Here is a 26,465-nt window from a genome sequence, read left to right on the forward strand (position 1 = left end):
ATATACTTTCTGCTTTTTTTTTTTTTTTTTTTTTTTTTTAATAATATTATCCATTATTAAAATTGGGGCATTCAAGTTTTTTATTATGACAAAATACACATAACATATAATCATTAAATTAAAACAAATCTCTTTAGATAAACACGTGAACATGGAGCAAAAGTCAAAAGGTACACGGTATACAGTGGAAAGTCTGGCTCCCTCTAACTCTTGTCCATCCCAGATCCCCTTCTTGGAGGCAGCCACTGTAAAGAATGAGGCATTTTAAACAGACTGCTTTGGTCTAATAACATGCCCAAGCTGACATTGTATTGCATTATTCTTCATGGACCTGCATGCAGTATGGCCTGCCAAGTTTAGGTAATACCCGACAGAGGAAAAACATAAACTGTGGAAGTGGAATATGGAGAGATTTGTGAATTGGATTTGAAAATTACTCAAAGTCCAAGTTATTTCCAGTAATAAAAGTAAGTGCTCTCTTACAGCAGTACTCTATTAGTGCCTTTTGTAAAAAGAGCCTAAAGTATAAGAACCCTCCTGTATCCTTAAGACATGTGAAATCCCTGTCTGAGTATTGCATAACTGCATACAGGTGCTGTAAAATCTGTAGCACACTGACCAAAAAGAATTATGTTGATGTTTGAACAAATATTTCCAGGCTCTGAAACCATCAGTGTGGGGCATCATCACATGGATCTGCTTCTCTCAGCCTCTGAGCCTCCACAGCCTACCTTGATGAAACCTTAGCGCCTAGTCCTTGGGTGGGGCACACTCAGGCATTTGGCCTGGAGAGTCTTTTGCAGAATGAACAAGTTGGATGAGGAGGTGAAAGGGATCTCCAGGAGTGCATGAGCACTTTTGGCCCTGCTGCCACTGTTGAGGTTGCGGAGCAGGAAAAGCAGCAGGGCAGCAGCAGGCTGTTAGGACTGAAACCTTCAAAGCTTGGGTACTAGGTTGATAGCTGCATGCAGTAGTAGGTCAGGCAACTAACTGCCCATGTGGTGAGAGTTCAGACTGTAACAAGGTGCAGGCCTAGATACAGCTTGCCACCGTAGGGGCTTCATCCAGTTTAAAAGGGAAATCTTCAGGTGCAAGAAAGGACGACGGAGACTGCACGTGGTTTTCCTTCTTTGCTACCTCTGTGTGACTGAGCATCTGACAACAGGTTTCAGCTAGCAGGGAAGAGGACAGAAGTTGGTAGGTGGTGTAAAGAAAGATGAGAATTGTTTTAGGAAAGGATAGAGAGAGGAAAGGCAAGGGGTGAAGAAGCTGTCTTTTTGAAATAGAAGTTCTTTGACTTCCACACTATTAGACTCTTGAAATGTGGGTTTCACGTTCGACTCAGTGTCTTATTTTCAGTTTCCTGATCCTAAGACTTTCCTACAGTTCTTGCTAAAAGTTCAGATTCTTTGGCCTCTATCCTAAAGATTCTCCCTCAGTCTAAAGTATACTGCCTACTGAATACTGGGGTAGTTTATAACGTGCCCAGGTGATTCTGGGAACACTCAGCTCAGGTCTGGGCTTTTACTTTCATCCATTCAGACATTCTGTTCAAGATTTGTCCTCTATTGTAAATACAAATTTTGAGAGTATTGGGAGCCTTAATTGCAAATGGTCTACTCATATCACAATTAAGAACATTATTTTAAAAAAGCATGGATATTCCTTTTTACCTGCTAATACCTTGGTATCGATTTTCTAAAAATGGTTTTTTTTTCCTATTGTATTTTTTTTATTTCATTAATTTCCAGCTTTTCTCCTTTCTGCATTTTTTAAGTGAAAAGCAGAATCTTAAGTATAAAGATACTGGGTTATCTCTCAGTTTCCAAGAACAAGATAAAAATGTTTTTGATTGTTTAGAACACTGGAATATTCATTCATAGTGACTATGAAAACATCAGTGCTGTTAATTTTTGCAAACAGAACTGCTGAGTGGCCTTTTGTTGTAATGGCCCTGCCATTGTAGTTGACCTGGACTAATACTCTCTGATTTTAAAAAATTATTCAGAATTTAGACAGTATGGTAATTGATAGTAACCTTTTTGTAGTTAGAACTTTTATAATGAGGATATAGCCATTGTTTCATCATCACAGCTATTTTAACAATTTAAAATGTAAACTAAAAATTTCAATGATTGTATTTTTTTCTTTTCAGATAGGAACCAAGGCTTTAGCCTTCTCAGCTCATTGGCTGGAGCAAACCATAGCATTGGGTCAGCAGAGACCTGTCACTCAGAGGTAAAGATTTTTCCTGGATCTTTTCTCCTCTTTGGCTTTAATTTCTCCTTGTCACTATGATTCTTTATACCAATTATTATTTTTTCTACTTAAGAAGTGGCAGAGAATATTGAAAATAGATAAAAGGAGAATATATAAAATGGTCCTCTGCACCTGGTACCTATTGAGAGAAGGCTAGTTCATCATGAGAACAGTAAGCCCTTTCAGGGCAATTTGGGCTGTTCCATGTTTTCTTGCTCATGGGATTTTAAAAATGTGCTAGGATTTCCTTGAAACAAAGTTTTCTTCGTATCTTCAAAAATGAAATAAAATTGATGGTTCTTTTTAAGTACTTCCTGTGTACAAGGCTCTGAAGAAATCTGAAGGCCAGATCCTTACCCTCAATGAGCCTAATAGACTGATTTCAGCCCCCTTTCTTCAAGGGCTTTGGTTCGAGTTTTCCATCAGTCAGTGTGCTGGAACCAAGAGAACATTAGACAGTGCCACACTGTCTTTCCAGGCATCTTTTTCATCAGTCTCTGAGCTGTTTGTGATATGATCATGTACTTTTTCACATTTCGGGTAAAACATGGATCTTAAACAAAACAAACAAACAATGTTTTTATAGTCCATAGCAAAATCATAACACTTCCTAATTTTTCCTTGAGGGAAAATACTCCTGAGTCAGTGAATTTTTAGCCGTTTATATTTTTTATGTAACATTGATCCTTCTTCCTTTTCTCGTTATCTCTAGCTTCTATTACTGCTTCTCGAAAGCCAGCCAGCAAGTAGAAGTGTGAGCCTTTAGGATTTAATTCTAAAGTAGCCTACTATTAAATTATTGCTTCTGTGTATTTTCCTCAACAGCAGCCTTGTTTGCCAGCAGCAGATAGGACTGAATCCCTCTTAGATCCTCGGGGTGGTGCATCTAACACAGCAGACGCTCAGGTTGATAACATTGTGGGTAAGTTCTTCCTTGGGCTGCCAAGAGACAGCTCTGTGGAACTTGGAATGGCCAACATATCAGGGCATAAATCATTTAGAGGGAAATTGACTCCAAACATGGACAAGGGAAGAAAATTGATAGTGTACCCCCAAGTGAATGTGAGCCTTGGCGATGGCTATCAGAAAAAGGAGGTAGAATAAATTGGATACAAATCTGCGGGTACCATTTTCTCTCTAATTCTCTTAGCAGGATTTTGATTCAGATCATCTTAGCTAAAACAGGACCGGGGGTGAAACAAGCTTTATATCTCCATATTCCATAGTTTTTTCATAGTATTTAACAGTAGTCAGAATTAATGGTAACAAGAATAATGCAACCTTCTAAGCCCTTTCATGTTCTTTTAAAGTTCTTTTATATTCACTTTCTCATTTGGTTAATGAAGTTTGGCAGAGAAGTTATGAAGGTGAGGCCCAGAGCAGTTCGATAACTTGTCTGATGGTATCTAACAAGAAGGTCTTGAAACTGAAACTAGAATCCAATCCGCTGTCCAAAAGCCAGAAAGCTGAGACACTTAGTTGAAATAACTATAAATGTTGTTTTGTTAGGGAGCTGCTGACATCTCTATTTTCTTTTTATGCCGTAGAGGGCCCATGTGCAGTAATAAATTTTTTAAACAATTTTTTTTTTATTATAAAATAATCCATGTAGAAAACTCAAGTGATTGGTTATAGAAACATATTAAGAAGAAAAAATTACATATAATCTTTTTTCTCTATAATTTTTCAGTCTTCTCCTTTGAATCGAATTCTTCCTATTGTTTTTTTATCGAACTGTAATTGACCTACAATATTATATTAGGTTCAGTTGGCTTTTAAACCTGCTAAAGTCTCTGCCATGAAAACAAACTATTAATCACACTGAAGGATGTAGGGAAGACAAGAACTAACCTAAGTAACTTGGGCAAACAGTATTCTGACTAGATATCATAAGGCTAAAAACAAAAATAAAAGAATAGAAATACTGAACTTTGCTTAATAAATTTGATTCTCACAGAGGTATGGGTTAGAAATTATACATATTTTACATATATTATGGTTGAAAAAATAAGAAAATACAGTGGAGATAAAGAGCTAGATTTCTCACTGTCAAAGAAGTTACAGATAAGGAAAGGGGAAGACTGTGATGAGCCTTTTGATGCTGGACTGAAATTAAAGGTATCGGTATGTACTCATGATTTTTAAAAGTATATTTATGGTTAGAGTGATAGAAAAATATACGTGTGTGTATGCATGTGTTAGTACATAGATATATATAAAGATATGAAATATATATGAAATATATATAGATATATTTTTTCCCTAGCTCTATCCACTGAGAAGGCCTAGATGCAACAATACTTCAATAGCAATGGATACACTCAGCACTTAGATCTTGGTTTCTCCAGTAAAAGGTACCAGAGTCAGGCAGGAAAAATGCAAGGTAAACCTGGAACATCTCATAGTGCCAGAAAATAAGAAAGTGCTCAAAAAAAGAAAGGGGACACACTGAAAGGGCAGAGGAACCAACCTGAAAGAGCTTCCAGTGGCTGAAGCTGGAAAATAAATTTATATAGTATTGGGCTATAACCCATAGAATAGAATAAATATTCATAAAGCCATACTGATATAAATAAATAATTAAACAAACAAAACAACTGCGAAAGAAAGGTCTGTTCCTCCTTGTGGAAAAATTCCAATTAATGTAGAAGGAATGAGGGAAATAGAAAATCACCATTAGCCACACACCACAGTAATAGTTGTTGCAGGCCAGATCTACTGATGGATGTTAAAATTAGTAGATGGAAGTTTGAAAAGAAACATGACATTTGCATAGTCTAAAAGTATCTCTTCCAAGATATTTATAACAAAAGGGAAAATAGTAACTTAATACTGGAACAACCTGGCAGATACCACTTTAAATTGCAAAGGTTCTATCACCAGTAATAAGACATATCGGTATCTTCTCTCCATTACGATGCACTGAGTGAGCACTCACTTCTCTGGTGTTCTTGCCAAAGGTGCGTAACCTCAATCTAATAATATGAGACAAACCAAAATTGAGGGACATTATACAAAATAACTGACCAGGACTTTTCAAAAGTGTCAAAGTCATAAAAGATGAGGAAAGACTAAAGAACTGTCTCAAATTGGAGAAGACTAAGGAAATTTGACAGCTCTATATAGGAAATTTGACAGTTCTATATAGGAACCTTGATTGGATCATAGGACCAAAAAAGAATATTAGTGGAAAAAGTGATGAAATTTGAATGAAGCCTATGGTTTAGTTAATAGCACTGTACCATTATTAACTTCTCATGTTTATAATGTGGCTATGTAAGATGTTAACTCTAAGGGAAGGTAGGTGAAGGGCTATTTGGAACTCTACTATTTTTGCAACCTTTTTATAAGACTAAAATTATTTCCAAAAAAAATTTTTTTAATGTAAAACCAAACCAACGGAAGTAAAACACTTCTTCAACTCCATGTTTCCTTTCTTTTTTTACTAAAATTATTTACATTCCTCACCTCCCATTCACTCCTCAACACATTCCCATCTAGCTTTTGCCTCCATTTCCCTCTAAAACAGTTCACCAAGGACTCCCATACCACTGAATGTAATAAATGCCTTCCAGTCCTCATCTTGGCAGCATTCAATATTATGGATAAATCCCTTTTCAAAACAATATCTTTTCTTGACTCAACCAACACATATCCTAGTTTTCTTCCTACTTCTGTAATTATTCTTTTTCTTTCTTTGGAAAATTACCCTCCTTTACCTAGCCTTTAAATATTGCCATTCCTCCGTATTCCGTCTGAACTCCTATTCCAAATCTATATTTAAGCACGAAATAATCTAGCCACATCCACAGTTCAGTTATCATGTATACACATAAATCACAAATTTTTATATCTAGCCCCAAGTACCAGCTGCTAGCATGACATGCCCATTGAACTAAAGCAAATTTGTTAACCAATTTTTTAACACCAAATTATCTGTATGGCATTGTAGTAGGTGCAAAGAATTATAAGTTATCATCCTTTTCTTCAGGGAGCTTACAGTCTAAAAATGCAGAGACAGACCTTGTAATATAACTGTTAAGGTTGTGGGCTTGGATTCCTGGGCAACTGGATTCAAGCCATGGCTCGACCACTAGTACCGAGACAACCTTGAGTAAGTTATTTAGCCTCCTTTGGCCCTAGTATCCCCTTCCGTAAAATAAGGGTTAACAAATCTTCCCTCACAATGCTGTTAAAAAATGAAATGCAATGGTGTGAGTAGTGATGCAGGCACAAAGTAAACTCTGTGTCTTACTATAGTAGTATTTATTATAGTAATGGTGGAGAGATGTCAGAGTACAAAGTAGCATATGTCAGGGCTGAAATAGTTCTGTAAACACTAAGTGTGGAATGAATTCAAAGGAAGGAGACGTGTGGACCAGGATAGTTAGGTAGGGCATCCTAGAGGTGGTTGGCCTGGAGTGGAGAATGAGTTAAAATTCTGGTTAAAAATAAACTTTGATAAGGAGGCAACATGCTGAGATAGAAATAGTAAAGGATTTGTAGTAGGAAAACAGAAATTTAAATCGACTCTACCTCCAAATAGCTGTAATTTTGGATGAGTTCATTTTTAAACCCAGGTTTTTTCATTTGTAAATTGCAGACAGTGACATCTGTCTTAACCACCATATATGGTTGTCAGTAATAGATGTGAAAATATTTGTTGTACAGTAAAATCTGGTATAAATTTCAGGCATTTATTGTGGAATCATTGTCCGTTAGTGGAGAGAGTGGCCTATAGAGTTGGGAACACCTAAGTCTAAATGCAAGATCACTCTTACTAGTTGTAACCTTGAGCAAGTCACTTCATCTCAGAGCTGTAGCTTTCTCATCTCTAAAATGGGAAGCATATGCCTTGCCTCATTACAGTATTGTAAGGATAAAATAAGTTACTGTTAATTTGTGAGGGCCCACTAGCAGCCAAGCAGGGTGAAGCTGTAAAGCTGGTACACATTGGACACTCATTCAGTGGTGACTTTTATCAAAGCCGGGATTGCCTTAGGATTCTGTGTATTTATCACATATATAAATAAAATGTGACAATGTGATGAATACTTATTTCAGATCCCATGTTAGATCTGGATATTCAAGAATTAGCCAGCCTTACTACAGGTGGAGGAGATTTGGAGAATTTTGAAAGACTATTTTCCAAATTAAAGGAAATGAAAGGTAAGTGAATCCATTGTGTCTAACACGTTTCCATGTTGATGCTCCTTAGTTTTATATGGGATTTTATTTTGTAATTGCTCATTGGATTTCATGCCCTGGTCTCAGCTATTTTGAGAAACTGGGGGACTTCGCCATCCTCTGTTGATAAAAATTCCCTGGAGAAAATGTTCCTTTTCATTCTCTCATTCTCCCTTCTTCTCTTGCCTGTTTTCTTTTAGTGTGTCTCGTTAACATGGAATCAGTAAGATCCTTACTAATTTACATCATTCCCATCTGGAAAATTTGGGAAGACTTATACTTCTTAACAGCTGTAATGAGTACACTATGAACATATGTCTTGAAACCTACCTCCCATCTTCTAGCGTTAGAATATCCATACACTTCAGATTCTCCTGTGCTGTTAGACAAGTTTCTTAAGATATATTTTCCCCCTAGACAAGGCTGCGACGCTTCCTCACGAGCAAAGAAAGTTGCATGCAGAAAAGGTGAGACAATCAGTCAGGTATTTATTGAGTATATATGAAAGGTCCAGTGCTATTAGAATTATAACACTTGTTTATTAATTATACTTGTTTACTTCTGAAGTGTCTTAGTGTGAACTTTTCATTGGATTTTAACATAACTAATTGAATGTGTATACAATAGTAATTTAGTTGCTGCAGTCAAACCAAGATTTTTCAAATGTATGTTGAGTGACATGGAACTTTCATCGAGACTCAGGATGTTTGCCTTCCCAACTGTTGGGCTGGAAAACTCTTAGTTATTTTGTTATGTTTTGTTATTACCAACGCAACACATATTCTTGGCAGGAAATACATATGGTTTATGATATTCTATTGTATGAATGTTTCATAATTTATCCAGTTCCCTTTTAGACAATTAGGTCATGTGAATTTTTTGCTTCTATAAATAGTGGACCTGCACATATTCTTACACATCACCAGTGTATGCAACTGATTACATCCTGAGTATAAATTTTCTAGAAGTGGAAATCCTGGGTCAGGGTATTCAAGGGTTTTGATATGTGTTGCCAGAGGGCGAGAGGGGCAAGGTGTAGAATTTTAGGTCTTGATCAGTTCAAAGTATGACATATGAAATGAGCTGAAATTTAGCTGTTGCCTGAAATTTGTTGCACACTCCTCTCCACAGGTGGCCAAAGCATTCTGGATGGCAATTGGAGGAGACAGAGATGAAATCGAAGGCCTTTCATCTGATGAAGAACACTAATTTATTCACACTAGGGTCTGACTAACAGAGATGGTAACTCTCTCAACCTGAGATATTTCCCTACTGAACCCAGTTAGCTTTTGCTGAACTTCCCATCATCATGTGGGCTGTCCGACTTGTTTATAGGATCCCCTTAATTTTAGTGTTAAGTAGAAGGTTAAAGAGAAAGTTTTTCTTGCTCAGTATATTGTAGTAGGGAGGAGTATGACGACAGTAAGGAGTGAGAAGTTTTCAAATACACTTTTTTTGTTCTAGGAATGGGAGTGGATGAGAGGCTCAGAGGTCTGTGATTTGCCCAAGTTGAAGAAAACCACCAAGCCATTCATAGTCAACCTTTTAAGTAGCATTCCTTGTACTCACACTTGATTACTGCAGGCCAGGAGCTTGTGCCACCTTCCCCGGGTGTTCTGGATTTTTTGCTTGCAAGGAACTTGCTGCTCTGAACTTTGATGCTTTTGGTGGGAAGAAAGGAAGCAGCTGCAGATTTGATTTGTGCCGTAGCATAGATGGGACCAAGGATAGTGGCCGTCAGATTAGTCTCTAGCTAAAAAAATGCTTCCGGGCATTTCAATTAAAATAGTGTCTGAGCTCATGCTAGAAAGTATTGAGAAGCCAGTGTGAATTTTTAGACTGTAATCAATGAGGCAAAGGTTTTCTACTCTGGTAGGGATAAAACAGACCTCTTTACCGTGCATGCGTGCATGCGTGCATGCGTGCGTGTGTGTGTGTGTGTATGTTTGCGCGTGTGCATGAGACAGAGAGAAACTTAAGGAATTCCCTGTATGGGCCATTAGAAAGTATGTGATCATATACTGAGATTTTTGCATTAGTATTACTGTGAAGAAACTCTTCTTCCTTAGAGTTCTCCCCGGTACTTGAAATGTCAGAGCTGTGTTGACACACTTTATACCCTTGATCCCTGCCAAAATAGTAACAGTAAGGGATGGGAGAGGTGGGAAAGGATGTGAAACATGAGGTAATTAATCCCTGAGTACCTTGTGTCACTTCCAGGGCTGAGCGGGTCAGCCCCAGGGAACCGATCACCAAAGGGAAACTTTCCAAAGGAAGAGTAGGAAACACAGCAAATAAAAATCCTTATTTCTGTTTTGTGTAGATGTTGTAATGCATATTATGAACCTTCACTGATAGTCACCGCCATGGCTCTAAATGGCACAGGCACCAGGGCTGGATGGTGCTGGCACATGGGCTGAGAACTGCTTCTTGGTCTAGTGTGCTAACAAGTAGAAACAAGTTTCAGACCCCTATGTGCACCATCTTCTAAGCACTGCAGAATGTGAAACAGATGGCAGAGGGAGTGGAGGGCTCAGAGTGCCAGGCCAGGGTGATCACCAGAGGGAGGTTTCAGTGATTGGAGCATTCAGGAAGAGCCAGTCCAGGCAACTTTGGAGACTGTCTTCCTTGGTGACCTTTTTTTCCCCTTCCTTTTTACTATTTAGAAAAGTCTTTGAGATGATAGTTTATCATGCCATTAGTGTCTCTTTGAGGTGACTGCATTAGCCATTCATAGGAATGTAAGGGAAGTTGAATCTGTGTTGCAAAATGAAAGGTGGAACATGTATTTCTTAAAACATAAAAGGTTTCAGATAATATATTAAGATCACATGGTTAGGGAAACAGACTAGAAAAAGCTGTGAACTTGATTTTGTGGATTAAACAAAGCCAGATGATTAAAATGTGACTTAATTTATAAAGTCTGCTAATATGTATTGTTATGATTTGTTGTTTTGTAATAGGGGATGTCAGATTAGGCATAAATAGTGAATAATCCAAGAATCTAAGAATTTGTCAAACTTGCTGTCTTGGAATCCATCATGCATATGTATAATATCAAGTCATATTTTCAAGACCTCAACTACTTGGGGATATCAGCACCTTCTAGGGGACATGTGGTATAAAAATGTCTAGTGATGGACAAAGGCCCATGTTGAGTAGTGATCATGAGCTAATGGTGCAAAAACAGTTGCAGTCTATCTAAAGTGACTTATATACGTACCATTACAAGTTATTATGGACTGTCCATCTGGGATTTAAAAGGAGAAACTTGGTTTTTCCCCTTAAACATTTCTCTGTTTGTGTAACACTGACACATAGTAGGCCCTTAATTTTGGTCTAGATTCATATTTGATAGTTCGTTGAATGTGATCACAAAGTTTGAAAGTCTATGCATGTTAGAAGATAAGGAGAGATGAGAATGAACTTGTATTCCACAAGAAAATCATGTGTTATGTAATAATTTTAGAGTGATGAAGACATAGATATTTTTATAATTTTAAAATTTGTTATCCTGCCAGAGTATGAGAAGATTGACAGAACCAATTTGTTTGCTCTCTATTAATAGAACTTGGCCACATCTAATTCAGAGAAGCTGGAGATTCAGGGAAGCTAGACTTAGATGGCTGAGTAATATGGGATGTGGTTCAAGGACCATGGAGCATGTCAGGCCATTAGTGCAAATTACTTATAACATATGAAATGTGAGATATGGCTAACTTTAAGTTCCCACTCTGGAGAAGTAAAGATAAGCGTGTTTGCATGGCTGATGTCGGATTCCCTTAACCTTGGGCCAGTCTCTTAACAATGGCCATCTAAAGAGTACGTGGAGTGCCCCTTGCCCTGCCTTGGCCTGCCCTGGAAAAACAATCTTAGAAGAATCACTGTCTAAGGGTAAGATGAGAGCTCCGTGAACTATTCTGAGCTTGAGTGTTTGCTGATGCAAAGCTATATTTAGCAAACATGTGTCTAGTGTGGTCAGAGGTTCTGATTCATTGAACGTTCTGATTGATGGGGACAGAGTTCCAGAGAATGCTGTAATGAGTTAGAGCTGCCCTTCACCCTCCCAAAATTTAAAAATAGGTAAGACAATTTAGCCATAGCATTCTGTCATTAAATACCAAATCTTATTCGAGGTTCGTAGGTGGAGAAAGCGTAGAAAATCTGTTCAAGTATACCCTTAGTATAGGGTTGGCTTGAAAACAACACCCTGTTAACTTTCCCATGATTTGTATGTCTCATAAAAGTAGTATGCTGACTGCAGGACAAAGTTCTAGTTTTGATTTAGATTCCACCTGGGGTTTAATTTAGTGATCCATGCTTGCATCTTTGACATGTAAGCTCTTGCAGAAAAGGTCTTAGAAATTCTCTAAGTTTCATATTTTGGGCATTACCCATATTTGTTACTAACATCACAAGTCTTGCTCTTAATTGAGGTATCTTTATTCAAAGTGTGTGTGTGGCAATTCTAGTATAGGAAGTGTCTTGCTCAATTCTGAGGTGTGTCTGATTTGCAGAATGAAGAATTAAGAAGATGTAATAGTGACAGTGTGGCCCTTTTGTTGGAACATCATTGAGCCCCATTCCAGCTCTTAATGATTTACAGTTCTGTGTTTCCTGTTGGAAAAATATCGATTCAAAATGTGGACTTAATGGTTATTACTGCATCTTTGGAATACAAGTTTGGGAAGAAAAAAACTTTTTTCCTCTAGAATCCTTTAATATCTGTATGTATCTGTTCATAGGTTCAAATACTCTCTCCCCATAACTATAAATCTGGGAGGCACAAACAGGTCAAATATAGCAGTTCATGCCCAGCCTCCCTGGTTCTCTCTTATAAAGGATGTGACCAATTATTTCCTCTCCCCTTTCTTATCAACCAGATGGCTTTAATGCTGTAAAAACATGAGCTAAGTGAATCCTGGGGTAGGAACTTTATGAAAACAGCAGCATAATTTGAGAAAGAAGACTCTCTTTGAGCCCAAGGACTTGGTGTGCATCAATCTTGCTGCTCCAGGAAATTCTCAGGAAGTTATAAATGGTGAAGTTAGAACGTCTCAAAATTAAAGGTGAGAAAAAGCAACTGTAACCTATTTCTCTACCCTGGCGAGAGCTGAAATAAGAATCAGCCGACACCAACTAGGAACCTCCTTGTGCCAAACTGCAGCAGGCAGGTACGGCAGAGTTTGCAGACCTGTTAAGGATGCAGGCTCTTCCCTAGGAGATCATCGTCTAGCTCAGGGGGCCATAGGGGGCACAGAAGGTAGAGTGTTGAGCAGACTGTGAAGAGCGCCGTGACCAGCCTTAATTGCTGTGGGAAGGAGAGAGTAGAGTCGGGAGGAGCATAAAGTGCACCATGGAGCAGTGGTTCCGAAACTTGAGCCTGGCGGGCCCCACTCCAGAGTTTGATTCAGTAGGTCCAAGGTGGTGCCTGAGGATGTGCGTTTCTAACATCCTAGGTGTTACTCATACTGCTGGTCAGAGACCACACTTGAGACCCTCTGACTTAGAGGAAATGATGATTATATTGAGCTGGAAGGATAAGAATTTGGGCAGGTAAGGTGGGTGGAGGCAGCAAAATTCTTAGTGGAAGTTATGGTATAAACAAAGGTTTGGAGATAAGAAAGCGAAGGGTTACGTTGGGAAAACCCCAGTAGATGAATTAGAGAAATGGTGGTAGAGACATCGGAGAGAACTTTGAAATCCTATTTTGTGGAGCCTGCGCTTTACTCTGGAGGCAATCAAGGTGCCAAAGGTTTAGAGTAGAAAAGATGTCTAACCATAGTTACATGCCAGGAAAATCTGGCAGTAGCATTAGCCAAGTCTAATTGATGAGCACTGTCTGCCTGAAGAGCTGTGTTGAGGAGGATTCTGAGGCTGAGGATGGACCCAGCACTGTGATTAGCAAGTTTTCGCCATGGATAGAGAAATAAGAGAATAGTGGTAAATTAGCCACATAATCTGCCATCCCTGGACTAGAAAAGGACAAATTAAGAGAATGTTGGAATGAGTAACTGTTATGAGAGATAATTAGGAACTATATTCTGGTGGCATTCCTTCAGCCATATATATGGACTCACTAAAGGCTAGCACAGTGGAAATGGATGCAAAAGATATTGCTAAGGTAGAATCTACTAGATACAGGCTCTAATTGATTCATTCATTGAATAAAAACTACGTGGCAGCCAAGAGAAGCAGGGGATAATAAAATATAAGCTCTGCTCTCAAGGAACTCATAGCCTAGAGGAGAGAGCCATACAGTTAATACAAGTTGAGAATGTGGTGATAGATTCATGAAAGGCTTCCTAGAGATGTCCAAGCATTTGAGAGATGAGTCTCAAAGCATTAGTGAAAGTTAAGTGAACTGGTGGTACATGCCAGAAAGGTCAGGGGCGGGGGTTATAGATTGGGGAAGAGGGGTTCATGTTCCAAGCAGAGTCTAAGGAACATGTTGCTTGGTTGCAGAGTGTAAGGCAGCCAACTGTGAGAGCTATGTAGAGGCTGAATGAGGGTCAAGTGGTCCACATTCAAGACCTTAGAATTTATGCTGTGCATTGGGGTGAGAGGGTGCATCTAGGGTCAGGCAGATTAGTGGGGGTGATGTAAATGATGCAGTTACAGGAAAACAGACTGCAGTTATCCAGGTGCTAGAGGACCTGTTGTATAGGGCCATGAGAGTAGAGAAACAGGACTGTTTGGATGTGGGGAATGAAGAAGGGTGGATGACTATGACATCTCTGGCTGTAGGGTGAGTAAATCGTTGAGCCAAAAATGGGGCTTGAAGACCAGATGAAAGAGATGGTTTAATAAGGGCAATGTGAATTCCACTTTTTAAATTGTGAGTTTCAGATATTTGTGGCATAACTCCATGTACCAGTAGCCAGCAGGTTATTGGCTACAAGTTCGAAGCTTGGGATTGATGTCTGGGCTGTAAATACTGATTTGGGAGTCATCAGCATTTATGTGGCTTGAAATCACACAAGTAGATCACTCTGGAGGAATTTCGAGACTACATACAGTGGTCCAGGAACACCAACCCAGAAGGAGTAGGCAGGAAGAGCAGGTTTTGGCCCAAGAAAAAGAGGAGATGGTATGAGAGGGCCAAGGAGAACCAGGCCATTCAGGGAATAGGACCTTTCCAAAAGGGAGGTTTGATCAACGGGCAGCTGGTGATGAGAGCAAGGAAAAATACATCAGGCTGCTCAGGACTTGGAAAATGGGGAGTCAAAAAAGGGAGCTAGCTCGAGCAAGGTGGAAGATGATCCAGTTTGGGGGGGTGTTAAGTTTCAGATCGTGTTTAACAGGCAGCTGGTATTTAAAGTTGTGGAGCTCAAGGAACAGGTTGGGTTAGAGGTACAGATTAGAGAGTATTTCTGAGAAAATCAGACTGGATAAAACCTTGGGGAATATTAGGGGCAGGAGGGTAGATCTGGCCAAATAATCAAAGTTAGGAATTTGATGCCGTTCTATTTTGTGAAGTCTGTGCCTCCCTCCTGGTATGAGGGGGGGGGGGGTGTTTGGACTCTGGTGAGTTCCTTAGGAGACTGCTGTAAAAGTGGCTCTGCTAAAGGACTATTCCAGTCTCATTCTGTCACCACTCCCTCAGATTCTGTTTATTCATTTTAATCATCCTGTTTCTTAATCCACATCATCTTGGGTCAATATAAGATTCAGCCAAGGAAGGAATTTTGAAGTCTCTTCTTGGGAGTTTCAAATTTAAGATGAATTTTCACAGGAGCTAACAGGAAAAGTCACCTCAGCTGGAAAGTGGAAACCTACTTTTTCACGAATCTAAAACTGCCTCTATGCCTGGGGGAAGATTAGTCTGGTGGCATCTAATCATTTGCCAAAGGCCTTCAAGTACAGGGAAAATGAATACAAATTGACACTGCAGAGACAGCATCGATGGGACTTGTGCAGTGCTTCGATGCGGGAAGCAAGGGAGCTGTACTACATGGGGGACTTTTGAACTTTGCTTGGCTGACACTACATGGTACCCTTAGTAAGTGAATGAGGGCAGTGGGGTATTACATGAGGCTATGGCAGAAAGTGGCCTGGCACACCCTTGGTCAAAGTGCACTTGGGCTTAGAGACATCTTTCTCCAGTGCCCTGCGTTCTGGGGATCCCTTGTAAATCTCCCCACCCAGACATGGCAGCAAAAATGAGACTGAGCTCCTGGCACAGGAGCTTTTCAATGAAAAGTTTATTAGAAGGGTACTTGGAGGGGGAGAGAGGACACAAATCTTTTAACAATATTACAATGCTTAAACAGGTGCTCTGCTCGTAAGATACAAAAGTTAGAAAAAATCTAAAACACTATAAATACGTACATGCTTTTTACAAAGGTATTAAAAGGTCAAGCTGGCTGAGATGTGAAGGTAATCAGCATCGTCCACGTTCTAGTCCCCCAGCAAACACGCACCAAGAGCGTCCCAAACAGAACAGCCAAGTTGCAACAGCAGCGAGGGTGAGTGAAGGCGTCTTGGAGAAAGGGGGCTCCAGCCCTCCGTGTAAAGTTCTCACCCCTAGGAAGGGCCTGTCTTTGACTCAGCTGCCTGTTCTTACACGCTGTGACATGCTTGGTGAGCCTGGGCTGGTGTTTCGGATGCTGAGCCAAAATGCCACTGTGCCCTCAAGCCACATTCTTCCAGCCACTGCGCTTGGGAGGAGAGACCTTTCCAGCTTTTTTCAAAAAATTAAATATAGTTGTCCATCTTGAACGGTTTAAAGAATTATATAAATATAAAACACCAGGATGCGAGAGTGTACATTACTTGAGCATAAAAAATAAGAATCAATTATTGAATCACAGAGAATTTCTCAATCCAGTTTACACAACAGGTGAGTTTTCTTGGTTTCTGCAAAGTTGCCTGTATGTCATCTCCCCACTGACTGACACCCATCAGAGATGCCTCTTCATTTGTGATCCATGCCCTCTGTATACATTTTCCTACTATCCCACCTACTTGAGAAATAGCCGATACTCCATAAAAGGGTGGCATACATTGTGAAGACTGTTCCTTGATGGGGTTCTAGAAGGGAACATTTATGCCACACCAAGAAAAATAGTACAACTTAGCAGGCTGAGGCTTTCTTCTAGGGAAGTGGAGACATGTAGATTTCTGGGAGCATTCCCAACTCTGCCACTCAAAAGTCACACAGTAAATCACAGGGTCCAGAACTAAACTCGTGCCCTCTTGCTACTGGTAACCCAGCCCATGAGCAGTCTGCAGCTTCCTTTCCCTCCCTCTCCTTTTAAGGACTAAGGAGAGCTGCCTAATATGAGCTCTTGCCCTGCAGGGAGCCTCTGAAATGGCAGCTTGGAGCTAAGGATGCAATCAGATATCTGCCTTCTCACATACATGCATGACGTGCACACACTAAAAGAAAACCTTTCTCTGCGGTTTGAGTAAAAGCACTTAGCACTGGAATATGTCCAAACTCTAGGAAGCCAAGAGGAGATGGAGAAAAACAAAACAAGCACAAGTAATGGGCTACAGCTCATTCCAATACATTAACAATGATTTAAAAAAATAATCACGGTCAATAAAAAAATACAACAGACAACATAAGGACAATGGAAAAGTCTGCCAGCAGCCTTGCCCTCATGTGTGTTCTTCCTAAGAGTCAAAGTCCCCGCTCCAGACTCTAGGCTTGTCTTAAAATGTCAGCTCTTCTACAGCCTGCCAGGAAGGTGGCCAACTGAGATGATGTTCCAGCACAGGCCCGTAACCGGAACCTGCTGGGGCGGCTACCTAACGTTTGCGCTGGAAGGATCTAAGTTACTAAATAAAGTTCGAAAGGGGGAGGAGAGGAAAGGGAATGGAAGTTGGCTCCAGGGGAGGTGCTGTGAGGCAGAGGACCTGTGCCCCATGGCTAACTACTCTCACTCTGCAAGGTGAAGGTGGCCAGGCCGGGAGCCTGGGGCAGGGGAATAGCACATCGGTGCATCCTGGACAACTAAACGTAAAACCACTATCCAACAGCTACTGTTGCCCCTTTCAACTGTCCTTTAAGAAAGTTTTTAAATGTATAAATGCCTTTCATACAACAGGATTTAAAAAATAAGTTTTGTGACAAAGTAAGGACGCTAAAGTTACACATGCCCCAAAGCACCTACACAGCCTCTATGATGAGAATGGCGCCAAGTCCTCACCTCTAGGTGCGAGCCTACCTACAGTTTCCCTTACGCTGCCTCCTCCAGCAGTCTAGTCTATAAAGAAAAAAGACGAAGTAGCTTTTGGAAAAACTAAAACTTCCTGCCTCTTAGCAGTAGCCTTCAGCTCTGAGCATCAAGAGTTCTAAGACATCATCCAAACGTAGCCAAAAATGATCATTCAATCACCAAAATTAGGCTGTACCTGAAGCTAGTTGCCAAGTACCTGGAGGACAGCTGTGTGCCATAGGAAGGAAGCCCTCACGGGATCATGGAGTAGGTGGAGAATGCAGGCCCTCAGAGGCCAAAACGGAATCATGCAAACCATGAGTTTCAGACCTGACCGGAAACATGAATGCACATCCAGGAGGTTCAGATGGCTTCCTGTATCTGTAAGAAGCAGTCCACAGATCATTTCATGCCAGGCACAAACTTCGGACACAGTATTTGGCCCTCTCAGGTGGAACAAAGGGTTTTGCATGGTCTCTGAGTTGTGTGTCAACATCCCTGTGAGAAGACTAGCACAGTTCTAGCAAGGTGCTCTGTCTCTTCCTGTGTCCTCAGGAGGCTTGGCAAGCAACTCTCCTACCTGGAAACCTCAAAGACAGAGCTTCAGAGGCGAAGGTTCTTGCAGGTGAGGCACCAGGAAGTCCCCAACATCTCCATATAGCATCAGAAATGTCATCACATTTGAGGTTGAGATACCTGCCAAAAGTATACTTTCTTCCCTTCACCTGGAATAAGGACTTCCATAGGAAATCCTTTTATTTTTCCTGGTAGAAATCCATGCAAAAATATGGGATAACTCATTTCATACAAAAACAGCAGCAAAGAATAAAGTACCAATTGCAAGTGGCAATTCTGTCTGCTGTATTCTGCACAAGACCAGTAAAAGGGCTTTTTTTTTTTTTTCCAAGTTGAAATAATTTATAATAGTTTTCTCACTAATTGCCACTGGGAGCAGTACTTATTACACAATATAACTGCTAGAGTTGTCACTGATAATCCTCTACTGTGAACTAGATAATCTTATATCCCAGGGGAAAGATGACAGACTTCTTTGCACCAAGCCTGCAATTTTCAAAGGTGTAAAAAATTTTAATAGCCCTTTCATTTGCCTATATTGGCCTGAGATTTTTCCCTTCTGGTGAATTTGCTTCTGTTAATTTCAGCTTCCAAAAGTGCTGGCAGGTGTCTTCTCAACAAAACCTGCAAAGCTTCACCTTGGGAGAGAAGTTGCTGGGTTCCACTCTGGTTTCCCAGTGAATGTGCCAAACCCAGGATTTTCTTAAAGTATAAAACAGACATTAAAAGAGCATATGATAAAGTTCATTTAATTAACGCAACTGACTACATAAACCTATGTAGCCGAATGCATGAGAATATGAAATGAGCTCTTACGACTGAGACCCACGCAACGTAGCGCTGCCTTAGCCTGAACACCATCATTCCACAAGGCCCCTTGCTTTGTGTGAACACTTCACGTAATTAAATCTCTTTGAGATTAACGTGTTAATATAAACTATGCATATGCACTGAGTTTCAGCAGATCCTTCTAAATGTTCAAAGTGAAAAAGGACAAATTTTCAAGAGGTCTCTCTCACTGTCCACCTTTTCTCATTGTCCCTGCCTGGTCTGAATACACTAGCTCACAGCCATCAGTATGTTCTGAGGGGGAGGAGACAGACGAACCCCTACGCACCCCAAGTCAGTCCAGTTCCCTCCAGGACAGGATCTGCGGAGGGAGTGCTGGGGCTCCCCATGCTCAGCTGTAGAGGATTTTGTCAAAAGCGCCAGAAGCCTGGGCATGAAGTTTACACCCCTGCAGGCTTTTCCCTACCTAGAATACCCAGAGTAACTCCACTCTCCAGTCCTGAACACATGGCCATTTCCTGTTGGACAGTGACATCTCAGATTGCTGTCACTGAACAGGGAGCTGGGGAGGAAGGGGCAGGTGGTGACATACTACCTGTTTGCTCAAGCCACCAAAGCAGAAGACATTTCTTGCTCTTCAAACTGGGACAAGGGCAAATGTGTTCAGCAGACACAGCTGTTCATAAGACCATCTCTGGGTTTGCCTTTGTGCTTTGGAGAACAGGTTGGTGCCACTCTGTTTGAGGGAGAAATATTTCTTCTTCCTTGATGACAGTGAGTTGAGTTCCAATTTTCTCCACCTCCTACATGGCCATTTTCCCCCAGCCCGCCCTCCCCCACCCTCCCCCTTCACACCCAACGTCTCTAGGACACACTGGAACAGCGGATGCTTGGGGAGCCCATCTGGGTGAGGACCTTGTCAAGCCATTGCAAAGGCCCATTCAGGTGCAGCTCGATCCAGCAGGGGGTGCTGGTCACTGTCTGTCTCCTACAAGACACAGGAAAAGGGGTAGGGGACTTTAAAAATGTTTAGAAGGTCACACCTATAAGAACGCCTTTTTCTTCTTTGGTGACAGTCTTCTTCCCAGAGCCAGTGATAGGTCCTGCCTTGCTCTACCCCGAGTGCCTTAGAGGAGGCGCCAATAACTGGCTGAAACTTCCAGGCCACGTGCCTCCAACCAGGAAGAACTTGGGGCAAATCGGTTTCTCCTGATGGGGGATGAGGTGGCCCTTAAAGTGTTAAACATGTAAAGCAGATTCCAGGGTACCCTGGAGGCCCACACAATGCTGTGACAAGCCCCAGACAGAACTTCCAGCCTGAACAAAGGTCTCCCTGGATCCCATCTGTCCTGAATGGGCACCCTGGCTCCCCTGTCTCCAGACCCGGGCCCAGCCCCAGCAGGCCGCGATGACGTGTGTCTGTCTGATTGAGGGGTGTTTTTTACAAAGTGCCGACAGAGTCCACATGCCGTCGGTTCCCAATGTGCTGATATAATTCCCATCTATGGCCTTATTTTGGAAAATCTTACGAGCAGAGCGAGCCATGAAACAATTACTGGAAAAAACCAAGGCACACCACACGTTTCTTTTCCCCAAAGCACTCTGTCTAAATTCGGGCTGGTTGATGACGCAGCTCACAGGCGAGCGCCCAAAGGCCTCCACCGAGCAAAGGCTATCTGCCTAGGCCGGAGGTGCTGGTGCCAGCTGGAGGTGAGAGGCCTGGGCCCTGGGCCCTGCTTTGGGCCACCTCACCGAGAGAAGAGATGAAACCCTACTCTGCTTGGCCCAAGAGGCAGAAGGAGGGCAAAACTGTTCTGGGAAGGGGCCGCACCCACCAGTTAGGTTGCTCTGTGCTGCTGCCAGGTGGCAGTGACGTGGTGGGCCGCACAGCACTGGGTGTGCTGGCACCATGTCCTGCACGGTGATACAGTGCCCCCAGGGAGAGGCTTCCACCACCAAGGGGCCTCTTCCCAGTGCTTGAAGCTGGAGGGCTGTGGTGCCGCACCAGGTCGAGGGCCGCTGGCCCGAGGGCACCGCCCTCTTTGCTTCGCCCCAGTAGAGGGCCAGAAATGGGAGTGCAGACTCGGGCCTGGGGTTCCTGCCTGATCTGGGTGCCTGAGCATGGCCCTCTCAACTGCATTCTGAGTGTCAGAAGACCAAATGGATTTCCCTCTGGCTCTTTTCCGTTGGTCTATCTTTTAATATTTCCCTTCCCACACAAAAAAATATTAATTTTCTAACCTTTCAACTCCTGTTCCCTAAGTGATTTCAGCCAGAGCTAAAAGGTGGGCTAAACTATCCCTTGGGCTCGGCATTTGGGCCTGGGCTGTTCTCCTCGGGCCAATATAACTGGGTTGTACGTTCTGAGGTCTGACCACTCTGATGGCTCAATTGGTCACTCATCCCGGATTTCAGAGAGACGCCCACAGACCAAGGTGCTTTGTTCCCTGGCACTGTAGGGCAGACACTGGGAACAGCAGCTAAAATACGGTAAATAGAAGAGGATTTTACGGACCGAAATCCTCTAATGAGAATCTGACTTTCCATAAGTCATGCTCATCTGGATTTCATTATAAACGGTGGCCCAGAGCCAATATTGAAATGGGTTTGGCTTGGGTGCAGAATGACTGCAAAACAAAATGGATTCCAAACATCTGGAAAAATGAAGAGAAGGGGAGAGTAACTTGCAAGGCGCTGGCTCCTGCTGACGTGTGAGTACCTCTGTGTCTGCCTGGGGGGCTGGGGGCTGGGGGCTGGGTGGGCGGAGGACGGACACACAGCTCTGCCTCAGGAAACTCCCGTCCAGGTGTGAAAGAGAAGGGACTGGAATCTCTAAGCCTGAACCAGAGTGATCTGAGAGAGTCAACACAGCAGACCAGGTCGACCCCCTGACCAGTGTCGGGTTTAAACCAATATCTGAAATTCTGAAAGACATCGTTTCTTTTCTGAGCAAGTAAACTTTGTTCCTTTATGACTATCCAAATCTCCTCCTCCCTCCCTGCATCTCGGTTATTTAACATTCTAGATCCTCAGGGTCCCCCGAGTCAGAGATGGAACCACAGAGGAGGGAAGGAACAAGGAAATGAAAACTTAACTTCGTGGAGAGGGTCGTCCAGACCCATCTGCCCAAAGTGAACAACGAGGAAGCAGCCAAGAAGGCGCAGTTCCAGGCTCAGCCTTTCCATTAACGGTGTGACTCTGGGCAAGTCACTTTCCCTCCCTGGACCTTAGTTCCCTCACCCATACAACAGGGATGATGCAATGTCCCTAACCTAGGGTCGTGGTGAGGGTGCGTGTGTGTTTACAGCACGTGAAAACCGTGAGGCCTGTCAGCACTGGGCCAGCTCTTCCTTATCTGGTGCGACTCGTCCCCACCCCCAGCCTGCCAGGCCATGGCCTCTCTCTGATCCTTGGTCTCTCCTGTTCGGACAAGGGCTGCCTAGCTTGTCTCTGAGGAGCCCCTGCTCTGCTGTTCTGACCCTGGGACATGCGGCCCCCAGAACTGACCTGTACTCTGCGCCCCAGCCTTTGACGAAGCTCATGCGGATGGTGCACATGCGCGTCAGCTGGTAGACGGCCTCGAAACCTTGGTTGACAGACTGAGCCAGGAGGGCGGCGAACTCCTGGTTGTTGAAGATCTTCAGGTTGCATCCTGCCAACAGAACAAAAACTGCTCATGGGGACAGACGGCAGACATGCCTGGTGCTCCCCTCCTGGCTAAAGTCACCCCTGGGTCACCCAGAACAGCATAACTGACAGAGCTGAACTGGTGCACATATTCCATGCTCAGCACTATACTAGAGACGGGCCCACTTGGTCCCTGCCCTTAAAGCCATTGCCACCGAAAAGGAGGGGGTGCAACTGACATACGTGAGTGGGGAGAATTAAACACTGGCAAGCTCTCCAGCTCCTAGAGCTGTGGGAGTACTGGAGAAGGCGGTAAAGTGGGCTACCAAGAACACAGAGATCGTTTAGATGAAGGGGCCCTGCCCTGGGCAGAGGGGACAAGGCAGGACTCCAGGCAACAGAGACAAGAAACCTAAGCCAGAATGCTCACAGCCACATGGGGTATGGCCAACCACCTGGGGAAGAATGACCACCCTGCCGTTCGATAGAGGAAGTGCTGGCAGAGACAGGCCAGCTGAAAGGCTGCTCAGCCTCTGCCATTCCATCAGGAAGCTCAGCGCGGGTTCCCAGAGCATCTCCCACCCGACTCCTCTGATGAATCCACCTTGTGTTAGGGCCAGGAGAGAGGGAGAGATCTGCGCCACATTTTGGCCTCCGGGCACAAGGCTGGGTAGAGGTAACATTCACAGCAGAGTGAAGGTGTGTGTCTAACACTCCAGGCAGTAAAACTAGAGACAGGCACAAATAAAGTTTATAATAAATCTTTTGTTTGAAGTCCTACCACCTGAGTGCCAAGAATGTGTCAACCAGAAAAATAAAGACAAAAAACACATGCTGAAAATGTCCAAAAGGTGAGCTGAGGTAACACTTATTAATGGGCCAACACCGGGCTCCAAATCTTGCTGTGAGACTCTGGGCTGGTCACTTTCTCTTTGTAAACCTGTGTCTCCTCTAAGAAATGAGGGAGGGGCTGGCCTCGGAGGACCCTGAGCACTGACATTCTATGAGCTAACAGACACCACCACAGCCAATTCAGATGAGGGGAGGCTGGGGAAGGGAGTGGGCCAAATGCCAAGAATACAACCCAGCTTCCTCTTCTTGCTCTCTCCATGGGGAGTGTGGTGAGGTAGAGCTGAAAGCAGGCTCTGGCCTCCAGCTGGGCCAAGAATAGAGGAGCACAAGACTTAGGAGTCACATAGTCTGAAGCTCATCCCAGCTCTGCCACTAGCTGTGTGTCCTTGGACAGATGGCTTAACCTCTCTGAACGTGTCTCATCAACATGCCTTCTCAGCTGAAGAGCCTGAATAACTGGAGAGGACTAAGCCAGAGCAGAGATGTAAATGTACTCTGTAGACACAACCACACGATGCTGTGAAAATGGAGAGCATCGTTATCATTTCAAACTGTCTGCATTCTTAAGATGACTCTCCCCATGGCCCACTGCTTCACTATCAACTGCTTTTCAATGGGCAGGAAAAGACATGCCACACGTACACCACAGTCAACGGCCTGACCTGGGCCACACACTCATCAGCCAGTCACAGTCCACATTCTGCAGGCTGCGTGTCCAGTGGCTCCATGCCATGTGAGAAGTGGGCTTTGGCTGAAACTTTCTACCTCAGATTTCTAAGAAAAGAAGCCTAGATGAGAACAGCCTCCTGCCTGGTCTTGCTGTCTAGGCCACCCTCTGGGGTAGAGCCCAACACCCTTTCTTGAAGTACATGTGGAATTCATCAGCCCTGCTAAGAAAACCCTCAACAGTTCCCCAGAATGAAAGTGAATTTTTGTCACGTCCTTCCGTGGCCTGGTCCCATCATGCTTTCTAAACATTTACCCTGTTTTCTACATGGTCTCTCCTCTAGACAAGAGTGCTGCCCATAGGTACCCTGCACTCCATCACCTCAGGGCTTCTGCCTATATTGCCCCCACATCCAGAATGCCCTCACAGTCCCCACCCCACTATCGCCCTGCACCTAATGCTTCTCCTCCAGGAAATCTTCCCTGATCCATCCCAACAGTTTTTCCCACCGGATCTAGGAACACCTTATCTGTGCTTAGCACACTCCCTTGTATTAAACCCATTCATGTTTTCGTGTTGTACACTCAGCAGGTCTGTAAGGCCTATGGGGACAGCAGCAGGGCTTCCTGCTCCCCTCTGTTCCCAGTAGCAATGCAAGGTGTGCGTGTCTGTGGAAGGAAGAAAGGAAGGAAAATGCCTGAGCATCTGTGCACATAGGTCAAAGGCAGATCCGTCATACGCTGCGTCTGCTCCCTGCAGCAGGTTCAGGGAGAGCACGGTGAGACAGTAAGACACAGAGAAAACCCAAACGAAGCACCTTCAGGTTGGCAATGAAAACCCCGATGAGGAGATGTCAGGGGGAAAAAAAAAAAAAAAACCTCTCCAAGTCCCACGCACACTCTACAGGGGAGAGGATGCCAGGGAAGGGGTAGATGTGGACGTGACATTACCAGGTGGGATCTTGCAGACGGTGGCCGGGTGCCAACCATAGCGCTGGTTACAGTTGGGGGACTGCACGAAGATAGCGCTGTCGCTGAGGCACTCTGCGAAGACCTCCCCTCCGATGTAGTACAGCCGCACGCCTCGCCCTAGTGAGATTGGGGTCAGACAGGATCAGGATGCCTGGCCCCACACAGTGGCCCCAGGGCCAGCCATGGCTAGCAAAGGGAGCAGATGCTCCAAGTGACTGGTTCTTTGCCAGCTTCACCAGGCACAAGAGGCCCAAAGCCCAAACCTAAACCCACACAGGGAACGACAGGCAATGCTGGGTTCCTAAAACCGGAGGAGGCGGGTGACGAAAGAACGTGGGGTAAGTCTCAATGATAGCCTCTGCCACTGACCAGCTATGGACCTCAGTCCAGTCACTCTACCTCTGAACCTCAGTGAAGATGGGGACAATAACAACACCTCACAGGGTTGTTGTGAGATGCACACAGTTAAGTGCCTGCTAAGTGTCAGCTGCTAGTGCTGCTTCTACTAGGGCCCCTCCCCGCAGAGATTCAGAAATTTATTCAGTAAACCCGTATAGCTCCTCCTGAGGCAGCACATACCCCAGGAGCCCTTCGCTGCAGGGATGGCTTAGTGCCACCCCTGTACCTTTCTCCCCTCAATGCATGTTCCTAAAACATTCCATAGGTTTATATCACTTCTCCTTCATCTCTTAAATCCACTCCAGATGGACAATTATTTTTAAATTGGCTCTGCAATTCAAGCAGTTACGTAAACACCCTGAGCTCTCCATGCAGCCAGGGGATGCTCCCTTCTCCTCCACGGGAAGGGCTCTGTTCCCATTCCTGGAGAAGAGGCCCAGAGAGCAGGAAAATGCGGCCAGATTTTACAGGCGCAACGTCGAGTAGGATGAAAACCAGGCGACGGACCTATAGGCCACTAGAGGTTCTCCCGTCTCCTAGTCCCACTACTGTCCCATCCCCCGCCTGTGTCCCATTTCTTCTGGGTTCAGGGTTACAGGACTTGTGTCTCAGACGTGCAGAGTGATGGCGGACTCGTGGTTCATAAGAGCGAGAGAACAAAAATGGGGTTTTTTTGTTATGGTAATTTTTGAAATATTTTTAAAATATAGAAAAGTATAAAGAGACTCAGTAACACCTATGTATACCACCTAGAATCAGTATCTTTTTTAAAGTTTTAAAAAAAAAAAATTAGGGAGGCCATCAGGGAAGGACATAGGCTCAGTAGCGGGCGGGGGTGGGGGGGGGTGTTGTCACCAACTATGTCACACTGCGTGTCACATTGTGATGTCCCTTCCTGGGCATCAGATTATTCCCTGGAAAATGGGCACACCAGCCTAGCCCCATGGCTTTCAAACTTTTCTCTCTTAACTA

General features: G+C 43.5%; 2 protein-coding genes across 10 annotated transcripts in view; one reads left to right on the forward strand and one right to left on the reverse strand.

Moving 5' to 3' along the window:
- The window catches only part of AAGAB (alpha and gamma adaptin binding protein), a 47,827-nt gene extending 32,009 nt beyond the window's left edge, over positions 1-15,818 (forward strand). For 2 of the 9 annotated variants that reach the window (XM_006920227.3, XM_025038787.1), the window contains 5 exons: positions 2,156-2,238; positions 3,085-3,181; positions 7,324-7,428; positions 7,864-7,913; positions 8,578-10,528. In XM_006920227.3, coding sequence (XP_006920289.1) covers positions 2,156-2,238; positions 3,085-3,181; positions 7,324-7,428; positions 7,864-7,913; positions 8,578-8,655 — 413 coding nt within the window. In that variant the 3' untranslated portion in view covers positions 8,656-10,528. Of the gene's footprint in view, positions 1-2,155; positions 2,239-3,084; positions 3,182-7,323; positions 7,429-7,863; positions 7,914-8,577; positions 10,529-12,329; positions 12,530-15,114 lie in introns of those variants that run through there. The other 7 variants (XR_001517679.2, XM_006920229.3, XM_006920228.3 and 4 more) reach the window with 7 other exon arrangements.
- A 2,656-nt stretch (positions 15,819-18,474) lies between these two features.
- The window catches only part of SMAD3 (SMAD family member 3), a 114,334-nt gene continuing 106,343 nt past the window's right edge, over positions 18,475-26,465 (reverse strand). The window contains exons 7-9 of the mRNA XM_006920230.3: positions 25,074-25,211; positions 22,485-22,629; positions 18,475-19,965 (exon numbers count right to left, since the gene is read on the reverse strand). Of these exons, the coding sequence (XP_006920292.1) occupies positions 19,842-19,965; positions 22,485-22,629; positions 25,074-25,211 (407 nt within the window). The 3' untranslated portion in view covers positions 18,475-19,841. The remainder of the gene's footprint in view (positions 19,966-22,484; positions 22,630-25,073; positions 25,212-26,465) is intronic.

Source organism: Pteropus alecto, unplaced genomic scaffold (genome assembly GCF_000325575.1).
Source record: "Pteropus alecto unplaced genomic scaffold, ASM32557v1 scaffold86, whole genome shotgun sequence".
NCBI classification, from domain to species: Eukaryota; Metazoa; Chordata; class Mammalia; order Chiroptera; family Pteropodidae; genus Pteropus; species Pteropus alecto.